General features: G+C 47.5%; 1 protein-coding gene across 1 annotated transcript; it reads left to right on the top strand.

Moving 5' to 3' along the window:
• The first annotated feature begins 696 nt into the window (after positions 1-696).
• LOC131572599 (serine/threonine-protein kinase PAK 1-like) lies at positions 697-15,037 on the top strand. Its single transcript, XM_058825845.1, has 8 exons — positions 697-730; positions 2,398-2,468; positions 10,780-10,892; positions 11,496-11,613; positions 12,298-12,397; positions 12,852-13,048; positions 14,389-14,526; positions 14,945-15,037. The coding sequence occupies exons 1-8, from the start codon at positions 697-699 to the stop codon at positions 15,035-15,037; spliced, it is 864 nt and encodes a 287-aa protein (XP_058681828.1).
• Positions 15,038-24,896: the final 9,859 nt, after the last annotated feature.

Genomic DNA, 24,896 nt, shown 5'->3' with positions numbered 1-24,896 from the left:
AGCTCCCAAAACCCCCTTGGTTTTCCCAGAAGTCATCATCACTTATTCCAAGGTGTGTCCAGATCTGCCAGGAGAAAGAGCCCACAGCACAGTGGGCCCCGTGCCCTGCCCAGCCAGAGCTCTCTGGCACTGAGCAGCAGCAGCAGCAGCAGCGCCAGCACTTTTCAACCTGCTCCTGCCTTGGCTTCACCTGGGGGACAGAAGGCTCTGGAAATCAGCACTGCCACTCATGTTCCCAGCCTGGAGCAGCTGCTGCAGGTGAGCAGATCCTGCCAGTTCAGCTGCTTCCAAATGGGAATAAAGGCAGAGATATATGTACACAGGAGCCCTGGGCATGTCCAATAAATATGTAAATATGTGGAGTGATTTGGTAAGAATTATTTCAGCTGTTATGCCAACACTGTTTTTTTCCTGGTTCTTTGCAATGCTTTGGGCCATTCTCTTGGTCTGGTTGCCTTGTCTTTGGTCCCATCTGAGTGCTCAGTTGGGGAACAGGCTGTAGCTGCTTGGGCCACTCTTGCTTTTACTCTTGGATCCCTTGAACAACAGGGTTTGTTCCAGCAGCAGAGTTTGTGCAGCTTTGTGACAGAGGAGAACTTCCCAGGCTATTTTGTGTTTGCTGTTCGGGAGGTTGGGTTGCTTTGCATAAATTTGCATAAATTCCAATGCAGAAGGCTTGCTTTGTGATGTCAGGGCATGGTTGCCACCATTGTCGTGGTGACATCAGAAGGTTGCCTTGGTGCACGGAAGGCCTCAGGGTCAGAGCAGCTCTTGGGCTTGCTCAGTGCAGGAGCATCCTCCTGCTTGAGGCGTTTGTCAGTGGGCAGCTGCACACTGACAGGAGCCTTGTTCTTTCTTTTGTTTGAGCAGAGTCTGCAAACTGGCACAGCAGTGCTCCAATGATGGAGCCACTCGCTGCTGCAGTTTGCACTGTTTACGGCTTTTTTTATTCCGGGTATTACTTGACTAATCTGGCATGTAAGTAGAGGTTTTCTCTGGGTGTCACCTAACCTGACTTTTGTAGGTCTTCCTGCTTTTTCTCAGTGGCTGGGTTGATTTTGAAACAGAAGGACCATTAGGATGCCACTGCTTTGCTAAAGCTCCTGTCAACAAGTTTAGCAAAAAATGGGATGCCTGTAGCCAGGGGTCTGCAGGCAGCATTTGCAAGGGTTCCATTCTGTGCACAGGAGAGTCTGTGGCAGCAGAGTCTGTCCTTTCCTCAGTTTGCTGGGTCAAGCTGGATAGGTTTGAAAATGCAGAGACCTTCTCAGAAGGCCTTCTTAAGACTTTGTGGTTCTCCCCACAATTGAGGGAAAGCTTCTCTTGTTCTCAATTTTATCATGAAAGGATTTGACTAAGTTCACTTTTTTCTGAGTGCTAGAATAGCAGTACCCTTTGCAATGAAGTGCAAACTCCAAAGCAGTGAGTGTGTGCTCCTGAACGCTGGAGCTGCTGTTGCTGTGCTGCACCATAGAACTGCCACAGCTCAGGGGGATTTGGGGGAAGATTTTCTGGGCAACTGTTTCCAGCAAGTTAATGAGAATTATTGCATGTAACTTATTTTTAAAAAAAGTACATGAAAGGGAAAAGAGCAAAAGCTACTTTATCTGTTGGACAGGACACAAGCATTGAGTGTGAAAGAACACTTTGCATTTTCTTGATCAAGTTTGTGTACACTTACTGGCAAAACCGGCCAAATTGTAGGCACAAGAAAGAATATTGCCCAGTTCCTTGTTGGATGTGTGAAAGAATGGTGTCCCCTGAGGGATGCTGTCAGAGGAAAATACCCTCTGTTTGGGTTCACTTATTCTATGGGATTCAGCAGCCTGGGCAGTTTTCTCACCACATCGCGTTCATTTTCACTTGCTCACTGCAGGTCACCTGAGGCGTGTGTTCAGAGGTGCCAATCCTGAGGTGAGTGAGAAAGGAACCTTTGATGTTCCTGCTGTTTGAGAATTGTGGAGCAAGCTGGGAGCTTGGCCTGTGGCAGTAGAGTGTAGGTGGCCAGCTGAGTAGGCTGAAAGGAAATTCATTTCCATGTCTGCAGCAGTGATAAGAAAGGCATTGCTGGCTATTTCCTCATTTTCCACTTCAGTGCTTTAAAAGAACCAGAAGACCAGTTTTGCTGCTTCTTGATAGTAGCCAGGGTGGGAGATCTAATTCAGACAATTTGCAGTCCAGTTGAATTAACCCATTTTCATTTAGTTGGAGTGACTTAGAATCCCATTGCTATCAAAGTTGATGATTTGTCCCTAGTCGAGCTGGTTGTAGAAATAGAGCTGAATAGAAGTAAGGTTATAAATGATAGGTAGCTGCCTGTCCCTAACATTACTATCTGTCCACAGAGCCCAGAACTAACAGCAGACTCTTCTCTGGCTCCCTCTGCTCCTGGAGAAGGGGCCAAAGAGGAGCAAAATGACCACAAGCCTCCAGCGGTGGTCACACCCCAGCCTGAACATGCGGAGACTGTAAGTGCCAATTCTGGGTAGTGTTGTCCTTAGTGCAAGGCAGAACTGCAAGTTCCTGAGCAGCCAGCACTTGCTGTTGATAGCTGAGGCTGCTGAATGCTGGAGTCCTGCCAGCATTTAACAAGTCACCCCAGCCAATGACAGCTGAAAAATGACTTTTGATCTGTCATGTTTAGGCCCCCAATTACTGGGATTCTGATAGGGGCCAGCCTGAAGCATGAAGGCTCTCTGTGCCCAGAGGAGGGAGCATTTCAAAGACACTGTGCTCAGCCATGTCACATTCTGGAGAGGACACTGTGGTCTGGAGAGTCCTGTGCCCTACAGACTGGCCAAGTAGCTGCAGGCACAAAAGATGTTGATCTGACCGCACAAGCACCTTGGGATGGATTGTCTCCATGAGCTTCTTGGGTGTGCTTACCTGGGAGTATTTCAGAGACAGACTGGGCATGTGAAATTTCTCATGGAAATCAGGGATTTTGGTGCCTTTGTGTCCAGGTTGTTGTTTTGCCTCTTCAGGCAGAGCAGTCAGTAGCAGAGCTGACAGGCGCTCTGAGCCTGCGTCTCTTTTGGCTTTTGATAAGCAGCAAAGAGATGATTTTGTTGTCCATGGATCCATGTGGGGCCACTCTTCTCTTGTGTGGTGAAAGACACAAACTGTGCAGTTCTGAACCCCTCTTCTGAGGCAAAACCAGAGATTACATATGTCTGTTGAGACTTTTTTTCCTGAAGTCTGCAGCTTTGAAATCTCCCCTGGAGCCTGGAGGCTGGGATAAAGCCGCAAGTCCTTGAGTGCTGTCTTGTGTTGCTAAGAACAGGAAAGGCATCTCCAAATTCTGGATGGTGTCTTTAAAGTCAAATGTGCAACTTGGTGCCTGAGCAGCTGCCTGGGCCCAAAGCACCCAGGGGTGTCGCTCAACAGCAGCTGAACCTGAGCCAGTGTGGGCCCAGGTGGCCAAGGAGGCCTGGGCCATGCTGGCCATGTGTCAGCAATAGTGGGGCAGCAGGAGCAGGGCACTGAGCGTCCCCCTGTGCTGGGCAGCACCGTGGTGCTTCAAGTCTGCTTCAAGCAGACTTCCATCAATCCCTACATGACAGTGCTCACCACTTGGGCCACTTTCCTGCCAAACATCCCCTCCCTGCAGCCAAGAGGATTAGACCCTGGAGTGGGTGACAATTTCATCTTTTGCTTTGTTTATTTGTCTTTTGGTATGATAGTAGGAGGAACCCTGTGTAATTTCTCATTCTGCAGCCATTAAAGGTGCTTTTGCACAACCCTTCCTGCCCACTTGCAGCACTGGAAGAAACTCTGTTAGAATTTGAATTTGGAAGATGGCAGTTCTGGAAAATGCAGTATTTTTGCAGGAGAACACATCGTTTGGGGTGGGGATGTTGGGGCAGAAGGAGCTGTTCTGGTGCCAGGCCAGACAGCAGGGCTTGCACATCACTTTCAGGTGAACAGTGCCCATGCCTTTTGGCAGCCCATGGTTGATCAATAGGTGTTGTGTTTGGGAATTGAGCAGGAAATCAATGGCCTTGCATTAATCCAGCTGGTCCTGAGAGATCAGAGGGGCTGGGAGGGGCTGGGCTTCATTTCTGATTGCAGCCACTTCAGCACCATCAGTGTGGTTGAGTCCAAGAGAAGAACTTGTCTGAGCACAGATGCACAAAGACTGCAGTTCCCAGAGCAGTGCTCTGGGTCTGACAGCAAAGCACCGACACAATCCAGATTCCCCAAGAGTGGGATTTATTGAAGCAACAGGAGAGCAAGTTCAGCTCTGCTGTTGATGGGGGCACTGGCTACCAAGTGTTGATGTGTGTAGGGAGAGAAAGTATAGTAAGAGAGTTTATAATAGTGATTATCTATCTATCTATCTATCTATCTATCTATCTATCTATCTATCTATCTATCATCCATTTGATAGATATCAAATATTGCATTTGAATTTTCCCATCTCTGCTCCAAAGCAGTTGGTGGTATAAAGGTCACCTAAAGGCAGCCCTTTGAGGAGAGGAGGAGAGACAGGTTCCATTGACTGATCCGGAGCAGGCAGAGATGGTTCCCCCTGCAGAGATGGTTGATTTTTCCCCTCAGAGCCCTTTTCCTCCTCCACTCTCTTCTGCTGTGAAACCTTCTTTTTATCCAACAAATTGCTACATGTCCTAAGGGAGTGGAACAATCTCAAGCTCTAGGTGGAGTTTGGATACTTAGGTCACACATGCATTACATGACACATGGTTTCCTTCATTGGCATCCCTAGGGGTGTGTCAGTTCATTTGTTGATGGGCGCCTTTGAGGGTCTCTGTTAGTGCCGCTCAGAATTCTCAGCTGACAAAAGAGGGAGGATAAACACCTTGGTCCTCTTGCATATACTCAGGTGGCCATAGGGGCTCTCTGACCTCCATCAGAGGATCAAATTGCACACATCCTTATCTCCTGAATGACTGGGATTTCTAACAAGAGTGTAGATGTCAGAAAGGCAGGAATGCTGGTGCAGGCTTGAAGATAACATGAACTCCACAAGTGTCTCTCACAAGGGATGAAATCACACAGGGAACCACCTGCAGAGCCAGGATGGAGCTGTGGGACAGGGCTGAGTGTCAGTCACTATGGCAAGACAAAGATGACAGAGCAGAAGGGGAGGGAGGCCCTCAGCAGACCCTTGAAAAATGCCACACATTTCCTGTCAGCTGCCCAAGAGTCTCCTGGGGATTCAGACCCAGATGGACTCTGATTGTACTGCCAGTGTCCCTTTGGAATCTGGGTCTCCCCATGGGCAGAGAACAAGGCAGGAGAGCAGCAGCACAGTGCTTTGGGAATGTGTGAGCCCATCAGTGTTTGAGTCTTGGCCCACAAATGTTGTGTGGGGAGTTGAAGCTCATGTTCTCTTGCTTTCTGTGCAGGTCCTTCTGGAGAAAGAGCAGGAGCAGATTGATTTGTCAGAGATGCCGTGCCAGACTGAGGGAGAGCTGTTCCCAGCCCGAGAACAGGAAGAGCAGCTTGGGCAGCACGTGGAAGAGCCACTGGAGAATGGCCAGGTAAGCCTGACTCAGCAGGTGGCAGAGTGATGGGAAGGAAGAGGGGCATAAAACATAGCTCTTGGGACTGAGGAGGAGGACAGGAGTTCCAGAGGCACTGAATGCACAGAGCCTTGTAATCTGCAGAGATCAGCACTGGGACAGGAAGTTTACAGTGGAAGCAGAGGTGGGCAGGGAATCAGAAAGAAGTGACTGAATGATTGTGATTTTGAGGCTAAAAGAGGGAAAAGCTGAGCCTGATGGCAGCTCCCAGTCACTTGTTCTCCATTTGTGTGTACAGATCATCAAGGCAGAGCCACAAGCAGAGCTGCCTGAAGCTCAGAGTGCCATCGTGGCAGTGAAGAGGAGGCACCAGGAAGACATGAGGAGCATCGAAGAGGAGATGTGGCTCCATCAGCAGAGAGGAGATCAGGTGAGTCAAAGAGTGGCAGCCACTCCACTCATCAAGCCATCTCTCTCTTCTTTACAGAACATCAAGGAAAAGCTGCAGGCAGAGCTGCAGGAAGCTCGGGCTAGGATTGAGGCAAGAGAGAACAGGCTGGAGGAAGGAATGAAAATCCTCAAAGCGAAAACAAATCACCTGATTCAGGAGATGGAGGTTCTAGATGAGCAAGTGAGTGGAACAGCGATAGCCACTGCAGTCACTGCAGCCTGCTGGTTTCTGCCCTTCTTACCTTTCCTCTGCAGAGCAGCAGGGAGGTGGGGTGATGCCTCTCAGTGCCATCCTGCTGTAGTGTCTATCCCAGCTGCTTTGAAGGAAAATTCCTGATGTGCTGAATCCCAGCTGCTGCTCTGGAAAGTGGCACAAGTCATTTTCCCCTTTTGCCAGCACTCATCTGAATGCATTCCCGCTGGCCTCTTCCTGCTCTCCTTGTTTCTACACGTGTTTTTGCAAGTGAACATAGTCACCCAGATAGATGTTGAACACAAGCCACAAGCTGTCTGTATCCCGTGGTGAATCTGCTCCTCTCCTGCTCGTTCCCTTTCCTCACAGTCAATGAGCCTTGGCAGACAAGGACAAGCTGCAGTCTCTGACTGTTTTGTTCTTCTGTTTGACTTGAGGTGAAAATGTTGGCATCTCACCTGGCAGCCTGCAAAGGCTTCCAGCAAATGACTGGTGATGAAGAGCCCCAAGGTCGGCATGAGGCACAGCAACTGTCCCAAGCAGAGATGCTGAAGGTTGAGCGTGTCTCAAAGATGGTGGAGGAAAAGTGGACTCAGTGGGAAGAGGTACAACATTTGGACAAGGATCTGCAAATGTGTCTGAAGCCCTTGGCGGGGGAAAGGGATCCTTGGGAGGAAGTGGAATGGTCGTTGTTGCAATCATCCTTCAGAATATCCATGAAAAAGGAATATGAAGGTGGCTATGAACTCAATTAAAACCAACTTCTGGTTTTGACCATTTGGTTTCAGAAGCGGGCATCCAAAATAATCCAGTTTATGAGTCTGGCATGTGGGTTACAGCAACCTCTTACAGGCTTGCATTTGTAAAGATAACTCAGGGTATTCCCTGCCAGTCACTTTTCTGACACCAACTCATTTCTTCTCTCAGATCTACTCAGGCTCTTCTATTGAATCTGCTGCATCAGTAGTAGCAGCAGCAGCAGCAGTGCCATCTAAAGAAGCCTTGGTTCCCCAGCCAGAGAATTGGAGCCTGGGCAGTTCATCCATCTCCAGCACTGACACAGATGCTGCTCAGCTACAGGACTACTACATGGAGCTACTGAGTATGGCTTGTGTATTTCTTGTCTGAGGGACAGTGTATTGTGTGCACGTGCCAGCATAGCTGTACCAAATATTCCTCCTCAATTTGGTGTCACAGAGACATTTAGGGCTCCCACAGGAAGTGCTGTGCTTCAAGGCAGTGAGAGAGCACTCTGGGTGTTCCTGTTGCCTCTGAGGGAATCTTGGACTGGCTCAGGTTTGCCTGGGCTTCCTTTTCTGCTAAAGGCAGAAGAGGAGATTGTTCTTGCATCAGCAGAAGGCTGTGACCTAGCAAATTATCTATGCAAGTCCTGCATGCTAGTGGCCAAACTGAAGAGAACATTTGATTCCTAAATTCGACTTAGACTCCAGGCTTCCCAACACTTGTCAGTACCAAAATGCTTCAGAGAAATTGATTGCTTTTGGGGTTTTGTGTTCTGTTTCTAATTTTTGTTTTTTCTGGGTTTTTTGGGTTTTTTTTGTAGAGTTTGCTATTCTCCATCCTGAAGGAGCTGTTCTGCCCCATGTGTCTTACTGGGGTCATTTGTATGAACATTCTTATTACCACTATTATATCGACAAGTCTATTTTATGAGAATGCGGTATTTTTGTCAGTGAGGACTCCTTTGAAAGAACATCAGGTGACAGCAGAAACAGAGAGCAAGAACAGTTTTTACTGGGCCCACAAGGGAAAAACAGATACTTGTATAACAATCTGAAATTAATATCCTGCTTTTATTCTTATAAAGATGTCTCCAAGAGACACACAGACATGGTGTGAGCAGATAAAACTTCACCGCAGGCATTTCTCAGGAGCGAGCCTCCAGCCCCTCCACTGTGTATTCCTCAGATCCATGGCACTTTTTCATATCTGATTTCAAATCATTCCCATGACTCTTAGCCCAACCCCTGCTCAGATCAGTCTCTAGGAAAACACATCAAGCCCTTTGTGATTCTGCAGCACAACCCATTTAATCTGCTTCTCGCCCATAAGAGCTGCCAGTGTTGTGCCCTCCGATCAAGACCTGGTGGGGCTGAGAAAAGATCCCATTTCATTCTGTGTGTACCTTCACCTGCTGAGACAAAAAAGGGCATTGATCCACACCTCGGTGTGTCTGATCCCAAAGCCAATCCCGTTGTGTCCTGAATGGGGACAGCAGCTTGTCAGGGGCTCAGGCTGGCTGTGGCTTGTGGCCATTGCTTGTCAGTGCTCATGCTTGGCCTTTGGCAGCCTTGCTGTGTGCCCTGGCCCTGAGGGCTGCTGTGACTGCAGGGACTGGAGCCTTCCTTAGCTGGGAGAGTCGCGCTGCCGCCCGGCCGGCCGCTGCAGAGCCGAGCTGCCCCGAGGCAGCAGCCCCTCGTCTGGGCCGGCTTCTGCATGGCACGGCCTGGACTCCCGAGAGGGACAGCATCTCCTCTGGGCAGCTGTGCGTGTCACAGCGGCGCCTGAGCAGCACTGCTGTCCTCGCTGCCCTTGCCCGCTGTGCCCAGTTGGGAAGGTGGGGGGGACGTGTGCGGTGCTGAGAGGCCGAGTCCAATGGCAGCGACTGATGCGCGCTGTCAGGGTGAAGGGAAGCACTGGGCTTCTTGCCATGGGCCACGGGCAAGGGCGTCTTGGAGCTCAGCCTGCAAATACAGGGTGAGGGTCCTGATGCTGAAAGCCCCCTTGGAATGGGTTACAGCAGGAGCTGCTCTGGTTTACAGATGGAAAGGCATTCATTCTTTTGCCAAACTGCTGCAGAGAGAAGATGCCCTCCTCTCCTGGGAATGCATCTCCCTGGGCTTTATTTCCTGACAAGAGAAGTCTTCAAAGGACTGGACAAAACCAGTCTCTCTGCTGGCCATTTGGGCTGCAGAACTGACTGTCTTGTTGCTCTTGTTGTTGTTGTTGCTGCCCAGCTGACCACAAAGGGTTCAGAGCCCCAGACAGTGGGGCCGCCTTTCATATCTCCTGGAAATTGGGATTTCTGCTTGAAAGTGAGAATCTTGCATTTTGTTTCCCTCAGGGAGAATGGTGAACGTGGAAAATCCCATACAAAAATACATTGAACTGGAAATTCTTGGCAGCGGGTGAGTCCACAGATACTTCTACACAGCCTTGGGCCAGGTGTTTTGCTGGTGGAATATCCATCAAGTGGGAAGTCAGACAAGCTGCAAACATGTTTAGACACCAGGGTTAGTCTGCCCCATCTCTCAGTACTGGCCAGAATTTGTAAGCGTGCTCAGAAGGCATTGTCAAAGACATCTCCATGCTGCCAACCAAGGTCTTGCCTGCAGCAAGGAACAGAACCTGGTAGATCTCCTTGTCTCTCAAGTGTGGGACAGCTCTGTGGTAATTTCCTTAGCATTTGTATATGTCTCAAGATCATAGAATTTTGCCACACAAATGACAGGAGAAGAACCTTGCTTGCCTGAAAGAGCAGCTTACCCCCTTACAATAGCTGTCCAATAACAGTCCTCAGGGACATTTCTTTCCAAGAGTTTGCTAAAGGAAATACTCCATGCTCAGGGTTAGAACTGCACAGTTTAGCAACTGATAGCCGAGATGAAGGAATAAGCTGTCTATTTGAGCTGAAGCAGGAAAGCCCAGCACTTCAGGAACAGGACCAGTGCCCATGCACTTGAGGGGGAAAATGTATCATCTGCCTTCTGGCAGACCCCTCCTGCAACCTGCAGCTTTTAAGCATTTACAGCAGAGATTTCCTGTCTGGACTGGCTTTCTCTCCAAGATTTAAACAGCTTCTCCTTTCTTTCTTGCTGTTTTGTTTCTAGGGCTTTTGGAGAAGTTTCTAGAGCACTTGACATTGCCACAGGAGGAGAGGTAAATGTCAACAGCCCCTGCAGACTCTGCTGCTCTCGAGGCCTTTCCCTACTGGTGAGATCTGTGCGTGGAGCTTTGGGTAGAGCTGTGCTGAAAAGGCACAAGAAACACAGACTGGTGCCAGCCTGCAAATTGCACTTGGGACAGTCTTGGTCCTTCTCAGCTGCCAGTAGGAAGGCAAGGAGGGCAGGGGCTCCTTGCAGAGAAGGAAGTGCCCACTTGCTCTCATTTGCTAAAACCAAGGTTTAGCATCTCACTTAGAGCATCTCACTGCTCTTTGGGACTACAGCTTCAGAGTCCTGAATCCTCATTTCTGGCTGCCAGCAAATACATCTGAATGTTACTGGTAGCTCATTAGCCACTTGGGAACTGTACGTAGGGAGAAATCTGCAAGGTGTCCCTAAAAGCCCAAAGGCCTGCCTGTATCCACAGAGTACCAGGGCACAGATGACTTCTTTGGAAGTCCAGACAGAGCAGCAGAGAGTGTGGTCAGAGCTTTATGGGTGAGAGTTGATACACCTTTGTTACCAAGTGGACAAGGCAAAGTGTCAGTGGTCAGGTGTCATGTAACTGCCCCCAAGGGAGCAGAGCAATGGGCTGTTGGATTGTCACTTCCTAATTACTCCACTGTCTAATCACAAGGTGCTTTGGCACAGCTTGGCTGTGCCATTCCAGAATCACTCCCTCCATGTGTGTTGTGGTCTCATGCCACCAGTTTACTCAAATTACTCATTTTCAATATCATTTTAGGTGGCCATAAAGAAAATAAACCTTCAAGGACTGAGGAGGAAGCAATTAACTGTTAATGAAATCATGATCATGGAGAGTAATAGGAGTCCCAGTGTTGTGAATTATTTAGACAGGTGAGTGGTCATGGTCTTATCCCATCAATGTTTGTTTCCATATTACAAGCATGAGAGGTTAAAAACCCGCTTTGGCCACTGGCAGAAAATAGAGCTGTTAATTATTGGTTAATTATTATTTCTCTACTTATCTCCAGTGGGTGGGAAGAGACTGCATTTTGCCTGCACTTATCTGCCCTGGCAAAGGCAGTTTGAAAATTGTACAAAAACCGGCACCAGCCCTATCTTAAGAATTCAAAACCCTGTATGTTCATTGCCTCCACATTTTCTTGGGATTGAGTTTTTCAAGTTTCTTAAATGCTGATGATCCATCCTAGAGAGGATTTCCCTTGGATTGTTGCCCCTATTTCCCATTGCTGTGCATGCCAGGAAGACTAGGTGCTTATTTCCAGAAATACCTTGTGTGGCAGCTTTTTTATCTGGGCTGTTGCATACATGCCTTTCTCCTTGAGACAGCACAGACTGCAAAACACTGCACAGCCTAGAGGCAATTTTCCTTTAATTCTGTCCTTGTCTCAAAGGGACCCAGAAACAATAACTGAGCAAAAAAACAAGCTAGCCATGCATGTTCATCTGCATGGCCTTGTTTCCTTCTTCTTTCAGCTACCTTGTGCATGAGGAACTCTGGCTGGTGATGGAGTACATGGACGGAGGCACTCTGAGTGATGTCATCAGCAAGACTTACATGTCTGAAGGAGAGATTGCAGCTGTCAGTCGTGAGGTCAGGGATCCCACCTGTGCTTCCAAGGGCTTGAGCAAGATTGTCTGGGAAACAGGGGCTCAGAATGGGAGTGATTTCATGTGCCAAGCTTGGTTGCAACTGTTGCTGGTATGCTATGAGCAAGCAAGAGCCTTTCAAGTGAACTGCCTGCCAGTGTCCCTGCTCTCACTCTACTCACTTCTTATCTCCTGCTGTTGTATTCTAGCTCTGTTGCTTGTATTTGGATTTGCTGTTCTCCACCTTGCCTCTCTAAATGTTTACCTTGTGCTTTTATGCACTGCATTCCTTGCCTTTAAAAACAAAGGTGCTGGTTGGCAGGACTTGAAATGAACAGCAGAGAAGAAAAGAGACTCATTTTGCACAGTCCTCTGCTGACAAGGATAACAGCGCAGCCCAAATGCTGTTTGCTTCTGAGCACACCCACTGCAGCTGCAGTCACTCTGCCTGGTTTGTAGGGGACAGTCTACAACAGCAGTTGCTGCTGCTGGTTCAAACGCTGGCATGCCTTTCCTGACAAAGCTCCTGCTCTGCTACTGTTGCAGCAGCAGGCTCTCCCTCTCAGTGGCACTGTGTTCTGCCATTACTCACCATTTCCCTGGAAAGGGAATTTTTACAGCTGTTTCCTTTCTTCTGTAATGAAATCACATCACTCATTTTTGCTACCCTCTTTGTTTTCTCTCTCAGTGCCTGCAAGGACTGGATTTTCTTCATTCCAACCATGTGATCCATCGAGATGTGAAGAGCTGCAACATCCTTCTCAGAACCGATGGCTCTGTCAAGCTGGGTCAGTCTATTCTTGGTCAGGTTCAGCCTTCCAGGGATGTGGGGTGTGGGGCTGCTTTCAGTGACTGCCAGCTCCCCAGAAATGGTGCTGCTGGCAGTGCAGGGCCCCTGCTGTGAGCTGAAGGCACAGTTGCGATGTGCACAGAGGTACCACAAGCAGTCAAGAGTGGCATTGCTGTGTGTGTGTGTGTTGTGTGTGTCCCTTCTAGAGTGAGGGAGCTACAATCTAAACCTTCAGGGCAACAAAAGGTGCTGCTGGAGGAAGTGTAAAAACTGTGGGGATGTTTTAAGTAGCCAATGCCATATTTCCTTGGCTAAAGCCCCATGGAAACAGAGCAGGGACTGCTGTCCAGGAAATGCAACAGCACATTCTCCAAATTCTACTGGCCAATTCTTTAGATTGGTTTTCTAATTGACAGGATCCAAATAAAACTAATATTTTGCTTTCTCCTCAGCTGATTTTGGCCTTTCTGCTCAGCTCACCCCTCAGCAAAGTCATCGTCGCTCAGCAGCCGGGACTCCTTGGTGGATGGCACCTGAAGTGGTGCTGTGTCAACCATATGGCCCCAAAGTGGACATATGGTCTTTTGGAATTGTGGGAATTGAAATGGTAGAACGACAAGTTCCTCATGACAGTAGAAGTTCTGTCTCGGTAAGGAGCAAATACTCTCTGATGCTGCTCTCTTTCTCACCTGTCCCATGTTCTCTGTGCCATTGGACAAAATGCCATTGCCATCTGCTGCAAGTACTTCCACCGAGGCCCCCTTCTAGAAATGTCCTTGCAGCACATCAGCATCTGCTCTAGGTTTGGTTGCATCAGTGGGGCAACTCAAGCCTTACCCCACGCAAACAAAGCTCCATTCTCAGACAACATTTTCTTTGGGTTATTGTTCCAGCTCTTTTGGCTATGTAGATGATCCTAATAACAGGAAACAAGCATCTCAGAACTGGTGTTATCTTTCCAGCAATGAAGGAAAGAATCTCAAACCAAAAAAAAGTTTCTGAAACAGTGTTTTTGAGAGAAGAAGTGCACCCCCATTCTTCTCACAGGGAAACTTGCCTGCAACCTGGAGAGGATAGTTTAAAGCCACAGAGTCCCTGCTGCTTCTTGTGACGTGCTGCTGAAACACTTAGTGACCATATTCTTTCAAAACCCAAGCTACTTTCTCCATATAACCAAGCTGGAGCCTGGTGATGGGGAGAGCCTGCCAAAACCTCTGGTTTGTTTCTGGCACTTTCCGGAATGGGCCCAGCATTTATGCATTGACTTGAGTATCCAACAAGCAGAGGCTTACCAAAGGCATGACACTTCTCTTTCTTCTGATTTCTCCAGGAATATTTTCCTTTTACCGCATAAGGGAACCTGAAATTTTCAGACTGCTGAGAGACAAAGCTGCAGCTGGCTCCTGTGTGCCCAAACAGGCATTTTTATCCCCATCCATTTGTGGAGCCATCTTAATGTATCAGTGTTGAATAGGAGATCCCAAATATTTGTTTCCTTCCCTGAAGAGCACCTGGGGGATTTCCTTTCTTTTCTTCCAATTACCATTGTTTTCAACAACAGGACAAAAACTTAATGAGTTTTGTTTTATGGCAGCTGTGCTTAAGGGACCAACAAGCACTGCAGAGATGCCCTTCATGTAATAATCCTTGGAAAGAGTAGAGTTAGTTAGAATAGCAAAATCCCTCTTCCAAGAAGCATTTCAAGCTGGTGTGAATCCTCAGAGAAGAAAACATGTATTTGCATGTCTTTATTTTCCCACTAACTACATCAGTCCATGAAATCAGCTGCCAAAGCCAGACCTGCTGGATGTTGGAAAAGCTGGGGCTGCTCTGGGGCTTGGGTTTTTTGGTGGTACAGGGAAGTCATCTCTGCCTCTCTGCCAGGGCAAAAGCTGCCACTGCAGAGTGGAGCTGAAACAATGGGCTCTGGGAGAGCAGTTGCAGATGGGAAAGGAGCAGGTGGAGCCTCTTGTTTCCTTTTTGCTCCAGGTTCAACTCCTGATAGCCGAAGGAGGAACCCCACAGCTGCGGCAGCCCGAACTCCTCTCAGCTTTGCTGCGTGACTTCCTGAGCTGCTGCCTGCAGACAGACGAGGCGCGGCGCTGGTCTGCCGAGGAGCTCCTGCAGGTAAAATGCCAAGGGGCTGCAGGTGACTCAGTGTCTGAGGGATGGGCTCCTTCTCTGCTGAATTCCAAAGCATCAGCGGTGCCCCCCTCCTCCTCCCTTCCAATCTTGGTGCCGTTCAACTGAGAATGGTGAGGAATCCTAGGCCAGACAGGGCTGGCAGGGACCTGTTAAGCTCATGTGGTCCAGGTGCCCTGCAGGGAGCAGGGACATCTTTAAAGAGAACAGGATACCCAGACCTGAGATATTTCCAGGGGTGGGGCACCTACCAACTCTTGGGCCAACCTATGCCACTGCAGCCCCATGCTCCTTAAACCTACTCTGACTCAATCCCCTTTTCATTTAAAAAATATTCCCCTGCCTTTGAAGCTCTTAGCTTGGAAAATCATGCTTTCTTCTTGTTTTCTTTTCCTTTCTACAGCATCAATTTTTAACATCGGCCAAGCCTGGGTGCAGCCTGGTGCCACTCATCCTCTCAGTGAAACAGTGGAAGGAGAAAAGGATAATGTTCTAATCAATTTAGAACAGTTTTCGCCATGGCCATCTTAGAGTAGAATTGTAGAGTAGGAATTTAGAGAAGGATTGTAGAGTAGGAGTGTAGACAAGGATTGTAGAGTAGGAATGTAGACAAGGATTGTAGAGTAGGATTATAGAGTAGGATTTTAAATCAATAAACATTATGAAACCTCAACTCCTTTAGATGATTCCCTTCCTTCTGACCCTGTGAGAAAGCTCAATGTTTCGTTCTGAACTGCCAGTTTTTTCTTAGAGGTGGAAAGTGACATTGATGGCTTCTTTGGTATGGTTTGTAAGTGGGGAAAGCTCTTCTTCATGCATCTGCTCCAGACCACACTGCCTTTGGAATATGGCCCAATGGCCAAGTTTTGCCCAGCTGTGGCATTTCCAGTTGAGATAGAAACAGCAATGGCATTTGCAGGAAAAACCAAAGGAGGAGTGGTGCAACGCAAACATCCTGTGCAGATGCAGGCTGTGCAGATGTGACTCGAGAGTATTTGGGTTCCTGCCACTTGGATTTGTGTCTCAAATGGAATCTCTCTGTCTGGAGGAGAGTCTTGCTCTAGTGAGAAAGCAGAAAGATCAGTGAGGGTGCTCTGCAAGGTCTCCTCTGGTGCAGAGCTGTCAGCGACTGGGAGGTGAGAGCGGGCCCGACCTTGCCCAGGCTGGAGCCCCAGCAGAGCCCTGGCAGAGCCTGGAGCAGCCTGAGCCTCGGCAGAGACAGGCTGGAAGGAGGCCCTTGGAGCTGCAAGAGGCAGCAGCCCGGCCCTGGGTGCCTCTTGCTGGGAGCAGGCAAATCCTCCGCTCTCAGAGCCAAGCTGGCAGCTGGCTGCTCCTGAGGGGAAGCGTAGCCGTGCTGGGCACAGCACAGACTGGTACCATTGGCCATCTGGAGTCTGCGCAGGAGGAGAGAAAGGCAAACAGCAGCTGAGGACTGGTGCCCTGGCTGATCATTCCTGCTCTTCTGCCGGCTGCCCTGGAACTGCTGCGAATGGTCAGCAGTGTGTGCAGCACTCTGGGCACAGGGGGAGGGAGCCGGGCTGCTCTGCAGGCTGGAGCACAGGGCAGTGTCCTTCAGGCACGGCATTTCTGCCAGGGGAACCGAGGCCAGCGTGAGGCAGTGACAGCAAGTCAGGTCAGATGTGCAGGAGCCAGTGCCTCACACAGCTCTGGGACAAAGTGCCTGCAGTCCCGGAGCTCTGCACTGAGCCAGAGCAAAGGTGTGAAATGCAGTGTGTTTTGCAGAAATATTCAGGGGTACCAGGCCAGCCTGCTTTGTGCTCTCTGGTGCAGAGCAAGCACTGTGCAATGCAGCTCGGAGCTGCTGGGAGAGAGAGAGAATGAGGATGTGCCTGAGGCTTCTCCTTCAGTAGTGATTTGGAAGGGAGCAGAAGGGTTTCAGTAGGCAATTTGTGTTTTCTTCCTTCATTTCTGAATGCAAGACACAATGTGGCTTCATGCAGCAAGAGCACTTGCAGAATTTCTTGACTATAAGTTTGTGTTTGATTCCCAGTAAAGGAAGGAGAGGTGTTGGGAAATGTTGAAGTGTAAACAATAGGGCTTAATCTTGTGAATTCTGTTAATTTTAACAAACAGTGCTGAGGCCTGGACTCCCCCACTGCAGTGATTAGTGTGTGCAAGTGGCTATCTTAGCCTTGAGAATAAAGAGAGTGGTCCTGTTAAGAAGGTAGCTGGGAGGCATTCAAGGGTAGAAAGTGGTTTTAGGAGTCTCTTGACATCCAGAGGAGAAGATGAGGAATGGGTGTTTCCAAAAGACTGTGTCAGGGACCGGAGTCAGGTTTGAGGCTCTGCCATATTTAATCCATGTTTGAGCAGGTCAACAAGACAATGAAGAAAGCTGTATCATTTAAGAGGTGGGAACTTGACCCTTGTCAGAGAAACAATGTATTGGTCAATGGGTGGGCAGTTAACTTTTGAAAGAGGAACAGTGCATCATGGAGGCATTGTTGGCATGGAGTCGGTATTCTGAGCCATTGTGGTCTCATCTCACGTGCTGGCCATGTGGGAGCTGATGCTATGTCATGGAGTTACTTTACCTTTAAGGAAAGTTGGAGTTGCTGGGGACTGCCTGCAGGCTTTTCTCCTGACCAATTATCGGTCATTGCTGAGAATTGACAGCAGTTTTAGCCATTGAAAAGTGGGATCAACTTGTGAACCCCACCTTAAAATAAAAAACCCAGAACTCTCTTGTTCTCTTTGTTTCTTGGCTGTGAAAAGTAGCAGACCTCTGGCTGGCCTCCGGTTCCCTGCCCAGCCCATGCGGCCGGAGGGGGGCCGGGCTGGGCCTGCCGTTCTCCCGGCCGGGAGATGGGGCCTGCGGGGGCTTGCCCCGAGCCAAGCCGGGCCGGGCCGGTTCCTGGCTTGGCTGCAGGTTTTGCTGTGATGGAATTTACCAGAAACTGCCGAGTAAAGAAGGAGAGGGGCTCTGGGCCTGCTGCAAGCAGAGACGGTGACCACACTCTCTAGAGCAGCTATGAAAAACTTTCCATCGCAGACGGCTCCAGCTCCTGTTCAGCAGAGATCACCACACCATCTACAAAAGCTTGAGCAGGATTTTAACTCTTTCTTATCCAGATGAGACTTGCGGATTAATCTTTTTATCCAGAGAGAGAAAAGGAGAGTGATCAACATGAAAAGAGACTTTATAAACTACTAGTGGCAAGAAAGAAAAGAAGCTTCAAGAAAGGTAGAGAATTAAGAAGATGCTTTAATTAAGCTGAAATATCTTTCTGTTAAAACTATGGGGATGGACAATGAAGTCCTGAAAAGAACTCCTTTAATTCATGATGGAGTATGGGGAGGAATAGAGTGTTCAAAGTGTAAATTTGAGTAAAAAGTAGAGTAATTATGGTATAGTGAAGTGCTGGGAGATTTGAAGCCTTGAGAGGCAATGAGAAAACTGTTTCCTAGTGAAGCTCACAGAAACAGATGAAGAATGCTTTTTGCCTTTGAATAATTTATCCTTAAAAATGCTATCCCTAAACATCATGACCCATAACACATTTCAGAGTGATGTAGAATGGGAGGGGTGGGCTCTGATAACAGCAGCTCTGGGCAGCTGATATCAGAGAAACGGAAAACTATAACAAAAATAGTTTTCTTGTGAGAAACTCCATAAATTAACAGAAAGGAACTTCTGTTTCTCTACAGAGACTGATGAAAAGACTGTAGAAAGAATTAAAACTGTTTAAACCATCAAAGTTCTAAAGTTTCTGTCTCTGTTGTCATGTGAACAAAAGAATGGTGGACAGTAAGAAATGAAAAGGTTTTTTCTGGAAGTTTATTCTGGTGTTCTTATTATTGTAGTTTGTCAATAAACTTTCTTTATTCCTTTTGAGTTTTATGCCTGTTTTGCTCTTGTTTTAATCCATATCTCACAACAAGAAATAAGTAATTTTTTCCCCTTTGATTAATTACTGGTTTAAAACCACAACATGCTGTCACTGGGAAAATTCCACTCCTGAGCAGGAGATATAAGGCCTGGTTCTGGCTTGGACAGGTGAGAAGGATGAGATGCTGTCTCGGTTCTAGAAGACAGGCGTCTTCTAGGGAGAGCAGGAGCCTCCCTTGGGATGAAAGAATGTAGACCCCCTCCCTCCAAATTATTATAAATTTGATATCAAGGGGCTTTCAGGCAGAGATCTGGGGATAGGAATAACAGTTCTTTACTAGTATAACCAGGTAAACAAACAAACAATAACTACAGCAATAACAAGAACACAGAACCAGGGACCCTGGGACAGCTTTCTCGGCTGAGATGGGATGGGGGAGAGGCTTTGTTTTCACAAACCCCTCGGGCAGTCAGTCCCGGTGCTCCTGCAGGGCTCCGAGGAACTGTCGGCTGGAAACAGCAGGGATGAGTTGAGATCCTGTGCTGGTGGATGAGGTGTATCAGCAGCTCCGCGGCGGTGCCTGGCACTGCCACACGTCCTGGCAGGACAGGGGGTGAGAGGCCACCAACAAAGAGGGGAGAAGGAGAAGAAGCAGCAGCTCCGTCTGGGTGATGGCGAAATTCCCTTCTCTCCACCACTGCAGCTCCGCGACCCAGCACAGAACGTCCTTCCCCGAAGCCGAGGAAAAGCCAGCTAAAAACTGTCCCCACCCTCCTTTTCTGCCCCCTTCCCCCCCCCAGCCCGGCCACTCTTTGTCCTTTGTGAGCACCCCTAAGTACCGGTAGTTAGGTTGCTCCAGCACATTATGGGTAAAAATTCCCTAGGCAGGCCAGAACAAAAAATAAAACAACAAAAAAAGAACACCTAACTCTCAACAGAAGTGAAAGAGAAGAACGAGTAAAAATCCCTGGGAGGGACGGGAGGGAGAGTCCCAATTTTAAAACCCACGGAAAAATCCTCAGGGAGAAGGGAGTGATCTGATCGCTGAGTGAAGTGACTCAGGATGAGAGTGACTGAGTCAGGTTCAATTTTCTTGAAAAAGAGAAATAGTTGGCAACTTAAGTATGTAGATAAGAGGGATTGCAAATAGAAGTAGCCAGAAAGAAGTAGTTGGGGGGGGGGAAACAAATTGAGAAAGAGAGAGAATTAGGTGGGAACCAAATAGTTGGCAAAAGACAGGATAGTGCAACAGAATAATATTTAGTGAGGCTGGAAGTTGAACCACAGACCAAATGAGTGGGATCAAAATTCTCCTGGTACCGGAGATTTCTTGATTAGTTGCTGCCAGAGATGGGTTTAAAGGAGAAGAAGTCCTTAAACCCAGGGGCTGCAAATTATAAGGGGAATTTGCAAGAGCCCAGGATATCTGAGAACCATGAGGGGGTTTCTCAGGGGGGGAGCATTCCTCAGGACAGCCCACTGGGGATGATGGTACGATTTGAAGATACATGGGAATCCTAGAGAGGAAAAAGTCAACAGAAAATTATTCATTATTGCATGTTTAAATAGACAAAAGAAACGATCCAAAAAGATAATTTAAATTGGTCAAAATCTGGATCGTTTAAAGATTGGATTTGTTAAGCTTTAAATCAGTATGTAAATTCAAAAGAAGCTTTAAATCAGGAAGAGAGTGACTATGCTACCCTGTGGCTTCCCTGGGGGGAAGATAAATTTGTTACTAAAACACAAGAAAGTGAGAGTTATCTGTTGTATCCTTTACAAACTAAAAAGCAACTGCAGGAAAAAAAAAATAAAAAAATAAAAAAATAAAAAAATAAAAAAATAAAAAAAAAATAAAAAAAAAAAAGGGGCAGAAAACCAGTAAGCCGGGTTTGGGGAAAAACAAAGGTAAAAAGAAATTGCTAGAAGAAATACCCCAAGATAGTCCTTTGGGAGTTATGTTAGCTAATTGGGATATTACCCCAAGTACAAGGAAAAAGGATAGAGGAAAGATGATTAATTTTTGCATGATCGAATGGGCAAACAAGGAAGTAAGATCTGACCACGTTTGTTGGCCTAGATATGGTTCTTTTGAAACTTGGATTTGGCAGGCTTTAAACGTCTTTGTAAATTCAAAAGAACCGTTTAATGCAGAGGAGAAAGAATATGCAGCATGCTGGATATTGGGGGACACAAACTCTGAGAGAGTAAAAATTCTAGAAATATCAGAATTCTCAAAGACAAAACAAGAAGAAAAAAGGAAAGAGAAAAGCTGGGACCCTTTAGAAGTGTTACCCCCTCCTCTCCTGCTTGGCTCCCCGCCTGCTGCAGATGTCCCGCTGGGGGTCCCGCCTGCCCCGGCTGCAGCCGCGTGGCTCGCACTGGGCACCCCGCCGGCCCTGCCGGGCGTTCCATCTGCCCCGGCCCCGGCTGCTTTGCCCGCACTGGGCACCCCCGCTGTCCCACCCCCGGCCACTTTTCCCGCAGCTGCCCCGGCCATCCCGGCCCCGGTGGCTGTGTCCGTGCCGGCTGCGCTGGGCACCGCTGCTCCTGCCCCAGGAGACACGTGCAGACTGTCCACGCCCCGCTTTGCTTCCCGCCGAGAGACTCCGCTCTCTCGGTGGTTCCGCTACCAGTTCCTGCCTACGGCCCCCCCTTGGAGGACTCAGCGGCGGGACGGATCCCTGCCTTCACCATCCCATCAACCTCTGCCATGGACGCAGCGGTCCTAAAGAATTTCTCCCTTAACGGAGAGGTACCATAGCAAAATACAGGAAACTTAGTTCAAAAGCGGGTTTCCCCTGACTCCTCCCCAAAACAATACAGAAAGGCTACTAGTTTATTCCCATGACGAGAAATCCCAATGGGAGGGGGAAATACGGGACTTGTAAATGCCCCTTTGACTTCCTCAGAAGTCAGAGATTTTAAAAAGGAGCTAAAAGGGCTACTAGAAGATCCTAGAAGTACAGCAGAGCAATTGGAGCAATTTTTAGGTCCCAACATATTTACTTGGGAAGAAATGGAATCAATAATGAAAATTGTATTTTCCCAAGAGGAGAGACAGATGATTAGGGTCGCTGGCTTGAAAATATGGGAAAAGGAAAACCAGCAAGGACCACCAGGGGACCAGAAAATGCCAATGGTACCTCCCAATTGGAATCAAAATGATGAGGCAGGACGAAGAAATAGGAATGATTATCGTAATCTGATAATCAAAGGAATAAAAGAGGCAGCACCTCGAGGGCAAAATGCAAAAAAAGCATTTGAAGGACAACAAGGAAAGGAGGAGACCCCAACTGAATGGTTAGAAAGACTCCGGAGGGATATGAAACAATATTCTGGGATAGATCCTGAGACAATAGCAGGGCAAACCCTTTTAAGAGGTAATTTTGTCACCCATGCCTGGCCAGACATTAGGAAAAAACTGGAAAAGATAGAAAACTGGCATGACAAACCTTTAAATGATTCCTTCAAAGAAGCTCAAAAGGTTTATGTAAGATGAGATGAAGAAAAAGCTAAAGAAGAAGCAAAAATCCTGGTAGCAGCTATGGGAGAAAGTAGTTTCCAGAGAAATTTGGAAATTTGGAGCCTCTAAATCCTACCCCTAGGCATCCAGGGTTTAGGGGCGGGGAAAAGGAAAAACACAAAACCTCAGTACAAATAGAATCCCAAGAGCGCTTTAAGAACACCTGTTATCACTGTGGGGTGAAAGGGCACTACAGGAGAGAACGTCCTCACCTATTGAAGGACCAGAAAATTTTCCAAGAAATAGGCCCAGAAGAAGAATAGGGGAGTCATAGGCTCTATTTTCTTGGGGACAAATACCATCTGGAGCCTGTGATAACCTTAAAAGTAGGTCCCCAGGAGGAAGAATTGGAGTTTGTTGTTGACACGGGGGCAGAGAGGACCTGTCTATTACGGATTCCAACAGGTTGTGATGTAAGTAAAGAGACTGTAAAAGTAGCAGGGGCAAAAGGAGAATGTTTCACAGGTCCAGTCATCAAAGATGTGGTGATTGAGGGAGAAACTAAAATTTGGATGGGGAATGTTTTGTTAGTCCCTGGAGCAGGTAGCAACTTACTGGGGAGGGATTTACAAGTGAAGCTAGGAATAGGAGTTATACCTGAAGAAGGGAAAATGACTGCCAAAGTTCTAAAATTGAACCTAGAGGATGAAGATAAAATAAACAAAGAAGTTTATTGGGCTGGGGAAGGAAATAGGGGAGGACTGGATATTGACCCCATAAGGGTCACAACTGAGAGAGAAGAATGCCCCATACGTGTGCGTCAGTATCCCATATGCTTAGAAGGAAGAGAAGGTTTAAAAGCAGTGATAGAAGGACTAATAAAAGATGGGACATTAGAACCTTGTATGTCCCCTCATAATACCCCTATTCTCCCCATAAAGAAACCTGATGGGAATTACAGATGAGTACAAGACTTACGGGAAGTTAACAAAAGAACTCGGACCCGTTACCCAGTAGTTCCAAATCCTTATACTCTCCTAAGCAAAGTTCCACCCCAGCTCCAGTGGTTCAGTGTGGTAGATCTTAAAGATGCTTTTTGGGCTTGTCCATTAGCTGAGGAAAGCCGACATATCTTTGCTTTTGAATGGGAGGATCCCACTACTGGGAGAAAGCAACAACTGAGATGGACAAAATTACCACAGGGGTTTACTGAATCTCCAAACCTATTTGGGCAAGCTTTAGAAACAGTATTACAAACTTTCCCCACTCCTCCAGGAATACAAATTATCCAATATGTTGATGATCTTTTGTTATCAGGGGAAGCTGAAGGTGAAGTTAAAGAGGCTAGTATAAAACTTTGGAATTTCCTTGGGGAAAAAGGACTAAGAGTATCAAAAGGTAAATTGCAATTTGTAGAATCAGAAGTAAAATACCTCGGACATTTAATAAGCAAGGGTAGCCGAAAGCTAAACCCTGAGAGGATTGCAGGAATTCTATCTCTCCCCACCCCCCCCCCCCCACCCCCCCCTTCAAAAAGGGAGATGTCCTGGGGTGACTTTATGATACTGGTATCCCCAATCGTCTGGTTTATGTTATATATTAAGTTCTGCACCTTTAAGACTGGCTCTGAGAGCAAGAGAGGGGGAAGAAGAAGCGCGCAGTTTGTGTTAAAGAAAAACATCACTCCCACACATCCTGCTCCTGGACTGTGGTGTCTGCAGCACGGACAGACAGCAGGACAGAGCTTCTCTCTGGCTTTTAGTTAGTTTTAGCTAGCTGAGGCAGAGGAGTTCCCTGGACCTTTGTTTTCTCCTTTTCCTGGATCTGTGCAAACCTGCTCTGGACTGAACACCCAGCCAAACCCCGGGAGCTCACGCCTGTGGCCCACCGGGGCCTGGGCCTCGGCACTTTCCAGCGCCGGAGGAACTGATAAGAAACTGAGCAAGCCGAGCTACACCACATGAAAAGGACTTTTCTTCCTAGACTTCCCATCCCATTGAACAGCAAGAGGTTTTATTATTTAATATTATTCAAATTTCTGTTAAATAAACAGCTTTTTCCACTTCTCTCCAAGGAATTTTATTTTTTTTTTCCTTTCCCGGACCAGTTGGTAGGGAGGGGCATTTCCCTGGGGAAATCCCCATTTGGAGTTTTCCTCCCTAATTTGCCCTAAACTAGGACAAATACAGTTTTTGGTGCCCAATGTGGGGCAAGAGAAAGTGGAAAAACCTGTACTGATTGTTGGTTGTATTTTTGGTTGTATTTATTCTGTATTGAGATAAAACAGTCAGTAGCCATGTTGTTTGGATACATAATATCTCTCGGGGTGGAGGCCTTCATGTCAATCTGGTCCCTAGAATTGTTTGACGTTTTAATACCTGTCTTTGCCCTCTTTCACAGTAGAGAGGCACGGATTAGAATGGTTATTGTGCTGGGCTCGGTGATAATGATTTATAGGAAGTTCATAGAACGACTGAAGTTTCTGTCAGGTATGTTTGGCTTATGGTTTCGTTGCCCAACCCTGCCTCCCAGTCCCAGTAGCACATTTTGGGAGTTTATTAGTAATTGTACCCAGTTTGTTAGAGGAAGAGCAGGGGATGAGGCTTTTCAGCCTTTTCTTTCCTTCTTCTCCTTTGAATCTGTTATGTCCCTCTTTGAGAATATCCAGTTTCCCCTGAGTGTTAAGGATACCACTTTCCTGGTCACTTTCCTGGTAGTTCAGCTGTTAAGCTTCCTCTATACGGTCTGCAACTTCTCTAGAATGAGGGCTGAGATATCCAGAGGAGCCAATGAAACCCCTGCCCCAGAAGTAGACTCAGGTGTGAGATATCCTGAGCGGTGTGGAGAATGGGAGAGAATTGGCCGAACTCTGAAGGAACTTTCTGATTCCCCAGCCTGGGAATTTTCACTTGAACAAATTCAGAATTCAGATGAAGTAGGGAAATATCTGGAAGGGAATTGCTGTGATGATTCTAAGAAGAAAAATATCATTGCAATAAGCTGGGCCCTAGCATATGCTTATCGCACGCTGCTAGATA

The sequence above is a fragment of the Poecile atricapillus genome, chromosome Z (genome assembly GCF_030490865.1).
Source record: "Poecile atricapillus isolate bPoeAtr1 chromosome Z, bPoeAtr1.hap1, whole genome shotgun sequence".
Taxonomy (NCBI): domain Eukaryota; kingdom Metazoa; phylum Chordata; class Aves; order Passeriformes; family Paridae; genus Poecile; species Poecile atricapillus.
This window is presented reverse-complemented; position numbering and strand designations above follow the sequence as displayed.